This window comes from Gracilinanus agilis, chromosome 6 (genome assembly GCF_016433145.1).
Source record: "Gracilinanus agilis isolate LMUSP501 chromosome 6, AgileGrace, whole genome shotgun sequence".
Taxonomy (NCBI): domain Eukaryota; kingdom Metazoa; phylum Chordata; class Mammalia; order Didelphimorphia; family Didelphidae; genus Gracilinanus; species Gracilinanus agilis.
This window is the reverse complement of record NC_058135.1, coordinates 76,635,106-76,652,684: the sequence shown is the minus strand read 5'-3', so window position 1 is coordinate 76,652,684 and position 17,579 is coordinate 76,635,106. Positions and strand designations below refer to the sequence as shown.

The following is a 17,579-nucleotide window of genomic DNA, read 5'->3' as shown; positions in this document are numbered from 1 at the left end:
TTCTCTTCTCTTCTCTTCTCTTCTCTTCTCTTCTCTTCTCTTCTCTTCTCTTCTCTCTCTCCCAATGCTTTCCTTCTCTTCCCCCCCCCTTCCATTTTAGAATCAATACTATGTATTGGTTCCAAGGCAGAAAAGTAAGGGCTAGCCAATAGGTGTCAAGTGACTTCCCCAAGGTCACATAGCTAAGAAGTGTCTGAGGCTATACTTGAACCCAGGACTCTTATCTCCAGCCCTGACTAGGCCACCTAGCTGCCAAAATCCCATGATATGTTCATCCTACCATGGAAAGAAGAGTATGTTTGTATATACACACACACCCATAATATATATATGTGTGTATATATATATAATATAATATATCATAATGTTAGTTTGTATATACACACACACCCATATTATATACATATAATCATATGTATATAATATATCATAATGTTAGTTGCCTCAAGGAAGTTTTCAGCTGTACTTCAACATGATGCAGTATTCCTGGAGGAAACTTTGAGAATCTTATATTTCTCACAAAATGACAATCCCATAGGTACTTGCTCCTAACACAAGATGTTTTAGATAGCTGCCTGCCTTCTCTCTGAAGTTCTTTACTTTTAAGTTCTTCAGAGTGAAGTCTCAGTTAAGTGCAAATCATCATTAGCAGAGCTGTCTAGGACCAGATTCCTTATCACTGCATAGTTATATTTCAGGGTAGTCCTACCAAAAGTAGGAAATGTATTCTCTTTAATCCACTAACATAGTATAAAACAACCACGTGTGGATGATATGAATCTGAACAATTAGATGTAATCAAATGTACTCTCTATTATTAAAACATCACTTAATCTTTCTCTTGTGATTCATAAGACAGTTCAATCTCTTATGTAGCCTTGGAGTTACCTACTCAATTTCTACCATTATTATTGTATTATTTAATAGAGAAAGCCCCAATACATAGAATATCAGATATCAGAGGTTACTGTTTTTGTACTATATATATATATATACATATATATATATATATATATATATTTGTCAAAAGACATCTCCAACATGTAATCCTAACTAATCCCTAGTGCTTGGAATTGCATACTAATAACTGAACAAGATGAGAAATATATATCAAATGTTATTTTTCCACTCTGTTTATATACTGCTTTATAGAAGTAGCAATGCTTAACTGAAGTTAAAACTAATATATATGTATATATATATTTATATATGCTAAAGTTGTTTTCAGCATGTGCCTACAGAGCCATCTAAAACATATATTTATTTATCTTATAATCCATCTCTAATGAATAGAATGCGTCATGGTCAACAATATTAGCCATAGAATCATAATGAAAAATCATACAAAATATATCTGATACAATATATAACTATCATTGTTTTTATTCCTCCTATGGTATACATATTACGTCACCTCTTGTGTCAGGCATTGAGACCTATAAGTGACCTAGCAGCCAACTATAATTTTGTTTTTTTTGTCTCTTGATCTATGGACTTCAGCATAAACATTAATCCTCTTTAATTATTTTCTGCCTGTGTTTTTATTGTAAAAAATATGCTCTGAATACCTGCCTGTTAGCATTTGCCAGTAGGGTATTTTCCTCTTCTTTGTATCTAAATGGTCTCTGCTTTTCCTGCTGTTTTGTTTTCTCCTCCTTTTGCATGGCATCTTGGGGCTGCAAGGAGTCAGAATCAGATCCAGAACAGGAGGAAGAGGTAATTTTGCTACCTTGTCACTCGCTCATGGCTGTTCTCAGTGTTCTAATCACTAACAAGTAGGACCTTGCATGCATATGAAGCAATTGTTCCCCATAGCCTCAAAGTAGAATACCTACTTCTGTTTCGCAGACACTGGATTGAAGTGGTTCTCTTAGAGGCTCAGGTCACCCAGGACTTTCTCTGTAGTCTTCTTTAAGGTTGTTGATATTTGTTTTGCTGACCATCAACTCTTTAGTGACCGCTCTTAACAGTATCCAGGAAAAGATCCACCCCTTTTGTATTGTTGACTCTTATTTTAAGATGGGGTTTGACAGCTTTGTTTTTGAACATCAAACAGTATAAAATTCAAAAGCTCTTCTGAAAACGGTTTATGCCTTTGTAGTTGGGGCAGAATGTAAGGTAAAGATTGACACTTCCAAACCAAAAAATTGGCTGGTGTCCACTTTGGAAAGAGAGATGGTGAGGGGAAGGCTGAGGTAGGAGAACTCAGATTAGCAGCTACTGATCCTTCCTTACCCTTAAGATAAGTTCTTGAAACATATGTAAAATGCCCAGATGCCCCAGCTTCATATGGTGGTGAGATTTCAACCAAAATTGAGGCCATACACACAAACACAATACTGATTTAGGCATTTCCTGATTAGTTTGATGACCAGAACCAATATCTCAGAGACTTAAAAATCCCTTTTTTTTCTCAATTAAGTATCTACTTTATTCCTTCCCCCTTCTCTACTGAGTGGTGGTGGTGGTGTAAAACACCTTATAAAAATGCAGTTAAGCAAAAAAAATTCTACATTGGCCATGTCCCAAACTGAAAATCTTATTTTGTGCACAAGTTCTAATATTCTCTTTCTAGGAGTGATAAAAAAACCCTGATGTTTCAAAGGATTTTTTTTAAATAAAAATTTCCAGTTATAGAAAAATGGATATTTGTGCCAATTAAATACTAAATTAATTCCTATCTATTGAAATTTAGCTGTTTCAGTTTTTAAAATAAGTATGTTTATGATGATGTATCAAGTATATGATGTATATGATGTATACTTTATAAATGTATCAAGATTGAGAGATATGTAAGAAATCCCTGAAACTATTCATTGCAGAAGTGAAAATAAAGATAGGAAGAACCATTTATATGTTTGGCTTTTTAATAGCTAATTTATCAACCAAACTTCTGTGCTCTCAATTCCACTTATTATTGAGTGATATAAGGAAAGGGGGATGATTAAATATGACAGTCATTAACCGTGCAAAATCATATATATTAAATGTGAGAAAAATTATTCTTTGTTTCTATTGAAATTCAGCCTTAACAAAACCTCTGAGAAATGGAAATATACCCTTTTGTGAATTAATCCTCATATTTCCTGTAAGGAAAAAATACTGGAAACCTATTCAGAACATTATAAAAATGACAATGACAATCTAATGTGTAAAACTTGGAGATTTTTTTAAAAATCCTTCCAAGTAGGTGAAAGGGAAAAGGTATCAAGAGTGATTAATCTATGGAAATCACAAGTCTGCATGACAGCTTGTTTCGGACCTAATCAACTAACATGAAGCAAGTCATTTAAGCTTTTAACGTCTCAAATGATACTCCAAATGATCAAGTTGTAGAGAAAATGCAGACCTGCCTTAGGAGAAGGGAATATACTCATCTGGGAGTTCTCTGTACCAAAGAAATCAGTTCTAAACAATAGCAACAAAAATGAAATCACATTCTTTGAAAATCTGGATCATGCTGATTTCATTGTAGTAAAAACACTGTGCAAAACCAAAAAGTAGATTCACCTCTTTGGCATCATTCCTTTTTCTTAACTTTTTTTTTTCCCAACAAAATTACCTTCAGTCTTTAGTGTCAAGTTCAGTTTTCCCCTACTTTTCCCCCACCATAAACATTACTTCTGACGCTCAGAATTCTTTGAGTCCATTGGTTTCTTCCCTAACCTAGATCCTTGAGAAAGACTCTGCAGAGCATTTAAACCACTTGAAGCCTCACCTCATTACCACCTTCTATTTCTTCTCACTACTCAATTCTTTGGGCAGAATATAGAGAAATTATATTGATTCAGGTGAACAAGAATAAGAAAGATTGGCCACAAATCAGCCCATATAGTCATTCCTAAAGCCTGTCCTAATCCCTTTTTGTATAGTAAGTGGGTAACAGGCTTTTTTGCACACCAGGGGCTCTGAGACAAGGCACTGTTTGTAACCATTTCGATTTATGTATGTTTTCTTTCAGATCGATATGACATCAGAAAAAAGTAAGATTTTAAATAAAATTGAGTTTGTATGAAAGCTGGCTATGAATTTATTTTAAAAAGCATGAGAGAGAAATGCAAGCTAGTTGCCATTACTAACAATGATAATAACTTTATTAAATTATATTATCATTATTAAGCATTAATTTATACTTATAAATGCAGCTTTCCAGTTAAATTACAAACATATCTAATCAGTGAGCTAATTAGCAATAAAGTATAATGATTCCTCATTTAAGCATTCACTTTCCTTTGACATCCCTGATAACCCTGCTACGCTGTTCTGCTTGTTTAGAATCCCATCCCACCATTTTATGTTTTGTCTTTTTTATTGCTACAACTTAGACACTTGATTTTTAGTGAATGGACAGTATCACTTTTTTGGTCCAACTACTGATTTCGGAGTAGAACTCGCTATTCATATAGATGCATGTATGCACAAAAGTGATACTGTCTGGAATTTTTGAGGCTATGCAATCTCTCTTTTTGTGGTGAAGTATTACTAAGCTTATGGCCTTGGGTATGGTGAGGGAAAAATGTTCTTGTTCATTTACAGAAGTCAACAATGAACAAGTCAAAGCCAATGGGCAAAGCCAACTGATGACAAAGGATGTCTTAGTATGGAGATGTGTTTGGATAACAGAGCAAACCTCCAGTTAGATCTGTTTTCAGAGGGATTTTTTTTAAGAATGGGAACTATAGAATTATAAATTCTTAAAACAGGACGGGACCCTGGTGATTGTCAGTTTTTGTTGATCAGCCAAATAAGTAAACTGTATCAAAATCTCATTATGTTCTGGGCTCTATGCTACCCTTCTTCCCATACCAAGGTTCCTCTTTACAAAGTCTTCCATAACAGAGCTGCCTTACAACTCATTTCAGACTTAAAAGATTGAAAACATTTTACATTTCCCAAGTTGTTTAATTCAAGCTGTATCTGATTGTCTTCTATATCAAATGATATATTCCCTCTTATGCCCCTTTTGTACTACCAACAAATTGTTAGATTAAAAAAAAAAGTCCCAACGCATTTTTGGTTCTGTTTTATATGATTGCATTTCATGCTAAATATTCCTTGTAGCATTTAATGAAGATGTCTGACTTTATTTGGTTTGGTGCTTGCTTTCATTTTGTTTTAAAAGGGTAGAATTATTACTCAAACTTTTAAAAATAACCATTATTGGAAATATTATTTTGAAGGATTACCTTGACAGTTTATCCTTCAAAAAGAGGGACAATTCAAGAAATAATAATAGCTAGCATTTATAGCATGCTTTAAGTTTGCAAGGTTCTTTACCACTCTCTCATTTGATCCTCACAATCCTGTGAAATAGATATTATTATTATATTATTATTATCTCTATTATCATATATCCCATTTGACAGATGAGGAAACTGAGACAGAGATTAAGTGACTTGCTCAGCCTCTTGTAGCTAGACTTGAATTTGCTTTCCTGATTCCAAGGCCTGCCCTCTATCTATTACTTAGAATAAATCACTTTAAAAAAGGCTAATTTCTGAAGTAGAAGATATTTTGCTAAAATGATCTATATTATTTTTCCCTGATTCTATTAGATATTTTACCTCATTTCCCCATGTCCTTCCCTGGCACTAGTATGTAAAAGGGAATCTTTCCTGAGAGAGAAGTAGGGGTATCAATGAAAAGGGCAGCAAACATTTATGTAGTCCCTTAAATTTTGTAAAGGACTTTACAATATTACTATACATCATTTCATCTGAACCTCACAACAGCCTTGTGAGGTATGTGATATTATTTCCCCCATTTTTCAAATGAGGAAACTGAGTCTTAGAGAAATGAATCGATTTGCCCACAAGTAATGGAATTCCAATGTAGGTCTTGCTGACTTGGGGTCAGTCTCTGTCCTATAGGAGGCTGCTTCACCTCACTTATGGAAGGGGATTCTTCTAGTGTTGTAACAAAAGAAATTTTCCCTAAGTGATTTAATGCATTATAATTTTTATTTTTGAATAAAAGTACATATTTGCCAATGATGTATTTTTAAAATAGCAAAGTATACTCTTGATAAACTCAAACCATATGTTACCAAAACATACTCTGAATATAACATTTCAAAACATAGCAAAATTTATTTCTATTTGGAAACTCCTCTGTCAATTTAACTGGAGGCTATTTTTCAAAATTTCTTTGTCATTGTTGGTTCATATGTCTACACATTTGTCCATGCCATAAGCTGCCTACATCCAATATTTTACATATTGACTTGTAGGCAAGTAAATATGCTTCACCACAATATTTTTTTTAACAAACTCTCTTATTTTTAACCATTCTCCTGCCAGTGCTTTGAAATAAGGCTATATTCATAGCAATTTTGCCACATCTTTGCTTTGCATGGAAATAACTTGGCTTACATAAACAGTGCGTGTGTCTAGTGTGAATGTCTCTGATTTTGGGGTTGCCATCCATTATCTTTCAACTCATATATAAGTTGATTCACAATTATCCTTGTTTTTTCCCTTTCCTCTTTTTTTCCCCTTCCTTTGATCTGTTCATTATTTGTCTAAACAAGGAGGTTGCTCCTAGGAAAGGCCCGCGCCTCTCAACATAAGAATGTTTGTTTCATTGTTAGGTGTGTGTTTCCCTTAGATGAAATGCCGGTTTGCAGCTAACTCAGATTGATGTACATAATACAGCTAATATATTGCATATAACAGAATTGAACACACAGAACTTGAGAATCCTTTGTTTTGGGCGCTTAAAACAGTAAACATCATTTCAAATGTAATTCTGACAGTTTGCTACCACTGGCTTTCTCTTAGAGGAAATCAACTTTCTGGCAATTCTAATGCTTCTCCTTCCCCATCACCTTTTTTTTCCCCCTTGTTTATTTTTTATTTGAACATTGATCTGTAACATCTGAACAATCTTGAGATACCTCTGTGTAATTTCACTGCGTTTTTCATTGTTTTGATTTGTGGCCTTTTTTAATGTCTCGTTGATTTTGTCTGTTATAGCTTCGGTGTTGTATGTGTGGATTGCTCTGATGAGAAAATTAAGCAAGTTATTTCCTGCTCATTTTCCTTTTCAGTTTTGTTTTCTGTTAGCTTTGCTTTGCTCTTGTACCCTGAGGCCTTGTGGATCCACCATCCCCAGCCCATTTTGTTGATCTTCCTACCACTGCAGCCAAAGACTTTGTTGTTTCAGTCCTGATTACATTTTCCGATATCTTTTTTGATTTCCATTTTACTTTCAATGTTTTTTTGTTCACGTCAAAGACGATGAGACAGAATCTACAGAAACATCTGTCGTGAAAAGCCACCTCGTTAATGAAGTTCCCGTCCTAGCGAGTCCGGACTTGCTCTCTGAAGTTTCTGAGATGAAGCAAGACTTGATCAAGATGACTGCCATCTTGACAACTGATGCCTCAGATAAGACAGGCTCTATTAAGGTGAAAGAGTTGGTGAAGGCAGCTGATGAAGAGCCAGGCGAGCCCTTTGAAATTGTTGAAAGAGTTAAGGAGGACTTAGAGAAAGTGAATGAAATTTTGAGAAGTGGAACATGCACCAGAGAAGAACGCCTGACTCAGAAGTCTCAGTCAGGGAGAGAATTAGTAGAAGAAGAGTGGGTTATTGTCAGTGATGAGGAAATCGAAGAGGCTAAGCAAAAGGCACCTTTAGAAGTCACTGAATCTCCATGTGTAGAGGTTAGAATAGAAAGAGGGAAAAAAGAAGAAGCTCAAAAAGACCAAACTGCAATAGTGAAGTATCTCACTGATGATCTAAATTCCTATGAGGCTCATCATGAAGTGCGGCCACAAACAGGCCACGATTCAGTAGGAAAAAAATCTGGGGCTACTGTTATTAGCAGGAGCTCAGAAAAGGAGGGGCAAGCTGAGACACAGAGTACACAAGAACCACACAGACCAACCTTGGGGATAAAGAAGCCAGTGAGGAGGAAATTAAAAGAAAAGCAGAAGCAGAAGGAGGGAAAGTTACAAACCAGTGAAGGAACAACTGACCTTAAGAAAGGTAGCTCAGAGGAGTCATTAGATGAGGAATCAGGCTTAGCGCCTGAAGCTGTCCCCAGTGTCAGAGCTGTGTCCCCAGTGATAGAAGAAACCCCTATTGGCTCTATAAAAGACAAAGTAAAGGCACTTCAGAAACGAGTAGAAGATGAACAGAAAGGCCGCAGTAAATTGCCTGTCAGGGTGAAAGGTAAAGAGGGTATAGCTCAGGAGGTCCCTAAAAAGACAATTCACAGGTCACATCTACCTGTATCACCCTCTGCTAAAACAGAAAGACATGCACCTGCCTCACCATCCACTAAGACAGATAGACATCCTCCTGTTTCGGGCTCAACTAAAACAGAGAAACATTCACCTATATCACCCTCAGCCAGACCTATGTCATCTTCTGGGAAAACAGAAAAACACCCACCTGTATCACCATCCAGCAAAATGGAGAGACGCCCACCTGTATCACCTTCTGGGAAAACAGAGAAACACTCGTCTGCATCGCCTTCTGGGAAAATAGAGAAGCACCTACCTATATCACCCTCTGGGAAAACAGAAAGACACTCTTCCATTTCACCATCCTCAAAAACAGAAAAACATCCACCTGTATCACCATCCTCAAGAACAGAGAAACATCCACTTGTCTCACCCTCCTCAAAAACAGAGAAGCACCCACCTGTTTCACCCTCCTCAAAAACAGAGAAGCACCCACCTGTTTCCCCATCTTCAAGAACAGAAAGACTTGAAGAGACAATGTCAGTCAGAGAATTGATGAAAGCCTTCCAATCCGGGCAGGACCCATCAAAACATAAAGCTGGATTATTTGAGCATAAATCAACAAAACAAAAACAGCCACAAGAGAAAGGAAAAGCCCGGCTAGAAAAAGAGAGGGGGCAGGCACTAACACAGAAAGAAAGCCCCCAGAAACCAGACAGTCAGACAATCAAACGAGGCCAGAAATTTCAGGCAACAGCTTCTCCTGACTCCAAGAGAGGAGCTCGGGTTTCCTCTGGAGGCATTAAGAGAGAAGATGTACTTGGAGGGAAGGAGAAGGGCTTGGGTCTTAAAATAACTGAACCCACTCACTCAGTGCTTCAGGAAGAAAGCCCCAAAGAGAGTGCCTTTACAAAGGGAAAGGGAGCTGATGAACTGGGAGACCTTGATCTTCAGATCAGTCCAGACAGAAAAACCTCAACTGACTTTTCTGAGGTCATTAAGGAAGAACTAGAAGACAATGACAGATACCAACAGTTCCGACAACATGAGAACACAGAAAAGGCACAGGTCCACTTAGATCAAGTGCTGACAAGTCCATTCAATGCCACTTTTCCATCTGATTACATGAAGGATGGGTTTTTACCAGCACTGACTTTACAGAGCAGTGCTTTGGACGGCAGCTGTGAAAGCCTTAAACATGAAGGGGTGGTTGATTCTCCATGTGGAAGCATCATGGAAGGGACACCTCAAGTTAGCTCAGAAGAAAGCTACAAGCATGAGGGGCTCGCAGAGACTCCTGAGACAAGTCCCGAAAGCCTTTCTTTCTCACCAAAGAAAACTGATGAGCAAACTGGGGAAACAAAGGATTCTGCTGTGATAGATGGGCCAACTGAAACCCATTCAACAAAACAATCCTCTACAACCAAAGATATTGTTGAAGCTTCTGAAAAGCCACATGCTATAGTAGTTGATGAGGCTATGAAGCCCACTGATGAGTGTTCTTCAAAAGATGTGGACTGTTCTAGAGACAGACAAGAAGTTAGTTGTATGAGCACCAGCAGCTGTAGTACAAAAGTACCCAAAGAAGCATCAGAAGAAATTACCAAGAAAGCTACTGATGAAAGTCAATTGATGCTTGATAGTTCAACCTCCCTGACACAAACTGGTGATGAGGATACAGAATCGACCACCATTGAACACACTGCTCTGACAAGAACTTCAGAGGTTTCTGACACACCCATCCAGAAAAAGGAAATCTTGGACTCCTCTGTAAAGGAAGGTAAGGAGACAGAATCTGAACACCGTGGAACTGTTAGAAGCCCCCAAGGACTAGAACTTTCTCTTCCCAGCCATGATAGTGAAGGACTCAGCCCTGTAGCTGATGAGTCATTGGCAATCAGTCACAAAGACTCTTTGGAAGCAAGTCCAGTTCTAGAAGATAATTCTTCCCACAAAACCCCTGATTCTCTGGAGCCAAGTCCTTTGAAGGAATCCCCTTGCCGTGATTCCCTTGAAAGCAGTCCTGTTGAGCCAAAGATGAAACCTGGAATCCTGACAGGTCACATTCCATTTCCTGCACCCTCCACCAAAGCCGAAGTCTTCACAGAACTAGCTTCCGTGCGTTCGAGGCTTCTTCGTGACCCTGATGGTAGTGCTGAGGATGATAGCTTGGAACAAACCTCTTTGATGGAGAGTTCTGGAAAGAGTCCTCTTTCTCCTGACACCCCTAGTTCAGAAGAAGTTAGTTATGAAATCACTCCAAAAGCAACTGATGCTGATGCCCCTAAGCCAGCTGTCATCCCTGAATGTACAGAAGAAGATGATTCAGAAAATGGAGAAAAGAAGAGATTCACCCCTGAAGAAGAAATGTTTAAAATGGTAACCAAGATTAAAATGTTTGATGAGCTTGAACAGGAAGCCAAACAGAAGAGGGACTGCAAAAAGGAATGTAAACAGGAAGAGTCCTCTCCAGGATCTGACCCAGATGCTGACAGGACAGTTGCAGCAGAAGAACCAAAGTCTATGGGGAGTGAGGAAAAGGAAGGGGACACACTGGTAGTAGTGATATCTGAAAGCAGAAAGACATCTTCATCTTCAGAGAGTGAACCTGAGTTGACTCAGTTGAAGAAGGGTGTTGACTCAGGACTCCTACTGGAACCAGTTATCCGAGTACAGCCTCCTTCTCCACTTCCATCTGACATAGATTCTAATTCCAGCCCTGAAGAAGGATTCCAACCCATCGTTTCTAAGCAATACACTTTCAAAATGGAAGAAGAAACACAGGAAGAACCAGAAAAATCAACAATGGACAAAGATTCTGAATCCCCTTCTCCCGAGGAAAGACATACCATTTCTGATGAAGAATCAGAGGCTCTACATTCTGATCCAGTCAAGGAGATAGAAACTGTTGGAGCAAAGACTTGTACTGGACACGGATGTGAACCTGGCAGTCCTACTAAGCCAGACATTCCCTTCCATCCAGGTGTCCAAACTTCCACTAGTGATGATGCTGAAGAAGATTTGGTAGCCCACAAAGAATCATTAAATCATCAAGATATTCTTGAGAATGATATAGCAGGACAAAAACAAGATAGCGATTTTGCCAGAGCTGAATCTACCAAAGTAGATTGTCCCTGCGAAGAAAGCTCTCAGATCTTGCCCTCAGTTTCCCATTGCTCAACCTCTGATGAAATGGAACAAGATAAAGATATTTCTGCCATCTCCTCAACTACAGAAGTGTGTGTGGCAAAAAGTGATGACAGTTTTGAGAGCTCTCCCAAGAACATTCCTACTGAAGATCCATCCATTACTACTGAGACAGGTAAATTGTCCCCAGGTGTCCCTGTAACCGATTCAGTTGACACTGATGAATTGTATGCCCCGCAGATCACAAGCCCTTATGAAAATGTCCCTTCCCAATACTTTTTCTCTAGTGAAGAAAGTAGGACCAAAACAATCACCAGACAGACAGGAAACTTGCTTTCTACTGAAGCTCATTCGGTTACTATAAAATCCTCTATCGATGATATGATAGTAGAGAGTTCCTTTAGTGGATCTGTTTCAAAGGAAACATCACTTTTTGAAGACCAGTACATGGAAATAGAATCAAAACAAGAAAGTTCCCTGCAAACTGGTGACACTGCCTCATCCCTAGAAACTACTGCCTCTGCCAGTGAGCAGAGGAGTAAAGTCATCATCACCAAAACTGATGTGGATTCTGATTCCTGGAGTGAAATACGGGAAGACGATGAAGCATTCGAGGCTCGAGTGAAAGAAGAAGAACAAAAGATTTTTGGACTGATGGTAGATAGGCAGTCACAGGGTACAACACCTGACACCACACCTGCTAGAACTCCAACTGAAGAGGGGACACCTACAAGTGAGCAAAATCCCTTTCTCTTCCAAGAAGGAAAACTGTTTGAAATGACCAGAAGTGGTGCCATTGACATGACCAAAAGAACCTATGCTGATGAAAGTTTCCACTTTTTCCAAATTGGGCAGCAGACCAGCCAAGAGACTTTATCCAAAGACATAAAAGAAGGGATGACCATAGTGGAGCCTTCTCAGTTGGAAAAATTGCCAGAATCAGTGGTAGATGCAGAGGAAACAATTGCACAAGAAACAGATTTGCCACCAGAAGACTTGAGTGAGAGAGTAGAAGAAAAAGCTTCTGCAAATACTGGAGCCACCAAAGCTGAGCAGACATCAAGAATTCCAGTTAAAGTGGGAATTTCAGCTTCTTCTCAATCAACTACAAAAGAAATTATTTCCACAGATGCTACAGAAACTGAGACTTTCTCCCCTCAGGAAATTGGTGACATGCCCAGTGTGTCCAGCACAGCTCAGATGCCTTGTTCTGACACCTCTGAGCCTATCACAGAAGTTCAGTTAGATTTTTCTACTGTCACCAGATCTGTCTATTCTGAACGAGAAGATGATTCACCAGATTCTTCCCCCGAGGATCAGAAATCTGTGATTGAAATACCAACTGGAGCTACAGAGAACGTGCCTTCTGCTGAAAGCAAGTCCAAAATTCCTGTCCGGACTCTACCAGCTTCATCCCTAGAACTGCCAGCCCTAGAAAGTGAGGGTTCCATTTCTGAGGATTCTGCACTCAGCCCAAATGATGAAAGTAAGGATGATGAAACAAAACCAAAGTCTAAGATCCCCATCAAAGCTTCCTTCCAAAGAGTTGAGCAGCAGTTTACACACACAGAGACATCTGAGCAGCAGACAACGACTTCTCAACCCCCAGACCCAATAAGCAAAGGATCTGATAATCGGAGTAAATCTGAATCTGATGCTAGTTCTTGGGACTCAAAGACCAAGAGTTCAGTAAAGGCTAGGAGTTGTAGTGAGGTAGAATCAGAGACCAGAGAGAGTTCAGGAGAAACCCAGCTTGAGTTAGAAACAGATGAGGGATCTCTTCAACCAAAGACATTTTCCTCAAGGTTGCCAGTTAAAAGCAGAAACACCTCCTCGTACTGCAGGTCTGTTAGTCCCACAAAAGATAGTAAGGAACATTTTTTTGACCTTTACAAAAATTCTATAGAGTTCTTTGAGGAGATTAGTGATGAAGCTTCCAAGTTAGTAGATAGGCTTACCCAGTCAGAGAGGGAGCAAGAATTAGTATCAGACGATGAAAGCAGCAGTGCCCTGGAAGTTTCTGTAATTGAAAATGTGCTACCCGTTGAGACCGAGCAGTCAGTGCGAGAGGACATCTTTGATACCAGGCCCATTTGGGATGAGTCCATTGAGACTCTGATTGAGCGCATTCCTGATGACAATGGCCATGATCATGCTGAAGGTATTTGCCAGCCACTGGGATTCCCTGTGCTACGCATGTCATGAATTTTATATATATTTTTTGCTTTTCCTTTGGTGATTTGTGTCTCATTTTCTTTTAGCTTTCTGTGGTGGTTAATGTGCTTGTGTAAGCTGTTTGTGTTTTGTGCTTTCTCTGTAGACTCTTGTTGTCCGTGAAAAACAATCTCAAGATTGCATAATGAGAATGCTTATGGAAAACGTTCACATTTATGATCAACTGGGCAATGTTTAGTTTGCCTTTAGTGTAGCTGCTACATACTTCAGGCCATGCAAGTTTTGAGTTTTGCTTTTTCTGAAGTAATATTCTTGGCCTTACATTAAACAATGTTGCCGATGGAGAAACAATCAAATTTTATTAAATTTTATTTGGCAGTCAAGGGTACTTTGTTTTTTTTTTTTAATTCTCACTCTTATGCACTCTAAAATCATTTGTACCTGCAATTTTGTAATTATTAGGAAGCAATTTGCTCAAGAAGATTTCACATATCATGAAATTCCAGTTCTTGTGGATGTGTTTTTGATACAGAAAGGTTGGTTACTACTGCTAAACTGTTTAAGCAAACAAAGAAAAGGTAAAAGAAAAAAACCTCACATGCTTTTCATATATGTAATAGATAATTGGGAATGTGATACAAAACAGATTTTTGAGGAGACAAAACTCAAACTTTGCAAGACTCAAACTGACTAGGAGGGAGGGATTACCCATCAAAACCAAATCAAAGTAAGAAAGGGAAAATGAGTTAGCTAGGTAGAATGGAGGCATCCTCCAAAAACTTAACTATTCTTAGCAGGAGCCACGAAAAAAATTTCAGATCATTCATTAAAAAAAGGATAATCTTAAAATAATTTGAGATTCACAAGAGTAATCTAAACTCCTGATTGGGGTTTGAGCAATGATGTGCTCAAAAGGGGATTTTATTTTATTTCTTGTAAAATATGAATGGTGAATTAGCAGATATATTAGGTTGTGGGAAAGATACAGACAGACAAGCACTGTGCTAAAATAGAAAACTAACAACCATTTTCATGTACGTATGACCATGGAAGTTCTAGCAATATACCAAGATATTGGAATGCCAAGAGCATAGCATTAATGGCAATAATAGCAACTCACATTCCTTTCGGATTTGCAGAGGGCTTTTAAATTCATTATTTCATTTAATCATCAAGAGGTTCAAGACTTCTCAAGGAAGATAATATATAGAAGTCCATTCTCAAGATCATGTGTGCGAAATATGACTAGGTTCTCCCAACCCACTAACCTGTTCTGAATCCATTGTGGACCTTATGAGAGAGAAGAATTTGAGGTGGCCTCCTTTTGGGAGACAACATGATTTCAGGTCACTTAATATCATTTAACTTAAGGATTACAAAAAAAAATAGATGTTCATGATGTCCACTTCGGATGAAAGAGCCATGGAAGCAACTGTTTTCAGAGATTCTTTTTAGGTTTGTCTTTTTTTTTTCTCCCTAGAATTCAGGTCAGGAGATGACTAAATATGATTCTTAACATAAAAGCAACCTTGTAGCATTATACTAGGAAAGTAGTTTCCTTATTTGTGATGTCTCAATATTGTCACTTTCTCTTACTGTATCATAGACAACCTGTGGCTATTCTTTCTTTGACCTTCTCTAGATCTGCAGGATGAGCAAGAGCGTATTGAAGAAAGGTTGGCTCATATCGCTGATCATCTTGGCTTTAGTTGGACAGGTAAAATGAGAATAATTTATTTTTGTACAGACAAATCCCTGGTTTGAATACTGTGTATATTCAGTGGAGGGAAAAGGTAGACTATAGAATCCCCCTAGGAGAAGTGGAAAACAGAGCATTTGGGAAATGACTAGGTTTAGAAATACCCATCAAAACTAATTTTCATAAAATCTACTGTTTGTTTCAAGACTTAAGAAAGATTGCTAACTTTGTCTCAAAATGTTATATGAATCAGTCTACAAATAAATATTTATTAAGCACCAACTATGTGCCAAGCTCTCAACCAAGTACTAGAAGTATAAGGAAAGGAAGCCAATGTATAGCGCAGGCAAATATTGACTTTTGAAAAAAAGAAATACCAAACCAAACCAAAAATATGTTCCTAATTTTTAAACTCCATATAGCAAGAAAAATCACAGAGATTTTGTCTTTTTGATTATAAGCAATATTATTAAATGTATATTTAAAAGTTCATGTGTTATCCTAATTATAACTATTACAAGTCAGATTACCTATATGTTCAGTCCTTCTCATTATTTATATAAACTACTACATTGAGACACTCAGTTTGAAATATTATTCTTTTCTCCTTAAAACAATTCAAAGATTTGGTGATGCAGTATACTTTTTTTCCCTGATCAGACTTGTATAATTTCAAATCATCTGACTGTCACTGGTAGCCACATTAAATGTGATACATTGGGCATGTAGGTAGTAATGATAATAATTCACATGTATAAAGGGCTTAAAAGTTTACAAAACTTAAAAGTTTTCTTACAGTATTCATATAAAGTAAAGTTATTGTGATTCTTATTTCCACTTTACAAATAATAAAACTGAGGCTAGAAATCACTTGATTAGCCTACTATCATGCAACTAGTGTGAGAACCGGATCTTCTGTCCAGTGTAGTTTAATGGATAGAGCACTTGGATTCTACACCTGGGTTCTAATCCTACCTCAGATACATACTAGTTGTATGATCCTAGACAATCAGTTAATCTTTCCAAGCATGAGTTTCCTCAACTGCATAATGTGATGATCAGTCTAGATGACCTTTAAGATTCCTTCCCAGCTCTGACTCCATGATTCTTTGTGAAATGTTTATTCCCACTGTTGCTTTTCAGTCGTGTCTGACTCTTTGTGACCCCATTTGGGATTTTCTTGGCAAAGATATGGGAGTAGTTTATCATTTCCTCTTCCAGTTCATCTTACAGATAAGGGAAAGGTTAAGTGACTTTCCTGAAGTCACATAGCCAGTAGGTATCTGAGGCTGCATTTGAACTCAAAGTAATTGGTTCTTCTCCAGAACGAAACCTTTGATACATTCCCCCAGACCTGTTATTGAAACATATAGTGGCATTACATCTTTTCACTGCTTGAAACACATTGATAAATCAGTCTCTAAGTAACCCTAAGTGGGAATTGAACTAAAGTATACTGTTCTGAACAACATTCAAAGAGATTTTCTAGACTGAAAGAAAACAGAAAAAGACTGCCAAGAAACTATGCTCCTTTGAGGTGGGAATCTCAAGCAACTGGCTCACAATTACTTAATTGGATTACTTTGACCATAAAAGAAAGGCCTCATAAAAATTCTCTCCATTTCAGAAAAATTGTATTTTAAGCATCATAAATCTTGCCTATTTTTCCTTACAAATCCTAGAATCCCGAATTCTAAGATCATCAGTGAAGGAGCTTCAAATGGCAAAGTCTATCCTCCACTTGGTATTTCTGTATACTGGTTTGACAAGGCAAGACTCTAAATATACAGGAAGATTCTCTTTAGCTTGATACATACAACCTGATTATATAGTAAATCTCTTAATTACTTCAAAATGGCCATCTTTTCTCTGGTGGTGAATTAAGAGAAAACATCAAGGGAAAAATAACTGCCAGAGAAAAACAGTGTAGATGTTGATAATGAACAGAAATGAAACACTAATGACCTCTATTGAGGTCAGATTAAGACAAAGAGGAATTATGTATTAATTGATCACATCCATTGTAAATCTCTATTGTGATTTAAACCTTGGGATAAATAGAAGGGGGAAAAAACTGATGAACTGCTATTCTCCTTCCTAGAATTAGCAAGAGAACTAGATTTCACAGAAGAACAAATTCACCAAATCCGAATTGAGAACCCCAATTCCCTACAGGACCAGAGTCATGCATTACTGAAATACTGGCTTGAAAGAGATGGTAAACATGCCACAGGTAAGCAGTGAAGAACATACAAAACAATGTATTTTATAACTAAATAAACAAACAAATAAATACACAAACTTGAAATCACTATCAATGAACAGAATTTATAGTGTTTATTTTGTGTTCACACATATTTGCTGTTCAAT

General features: G+C 37.7%; 1 protein-coding gene across 2 annotated transcripts in view; it reads left to right on the top strand.

The window, feature by feature from the left end:
- Positions 1–17,579, top strand: part of ANK2 (ankyrin 2) — a 308,584-nt gene that overhangs the window by 259,827 nt on the left and 31,178 nt on the right. For both annotated transcript variants that reach the window (XM_044681396.1, XM_044681395.1), the window contains 5 exons: positions 1,684–1,716; positions 3,962–3,983; positions 7,236–13,496; positions 15,153–15,227; positions 17,311–17,442. In XM_044681396.1, the coding sequence (XP_044537331.1) occupies positions 1,684–1,716; positions 3,962–3,983; positions 7,236–13,496; positions 15,153–15,227; positions 17,311–17,442 (6,523 nt within the window). The remainder of the gene's footprint in view (positions 1–1,683; positions 1,717–3,961; positions 3,984–7,235; positions 13,497–15,152; positions 15,228–17,310; positions 17,443–17,579) is intronic.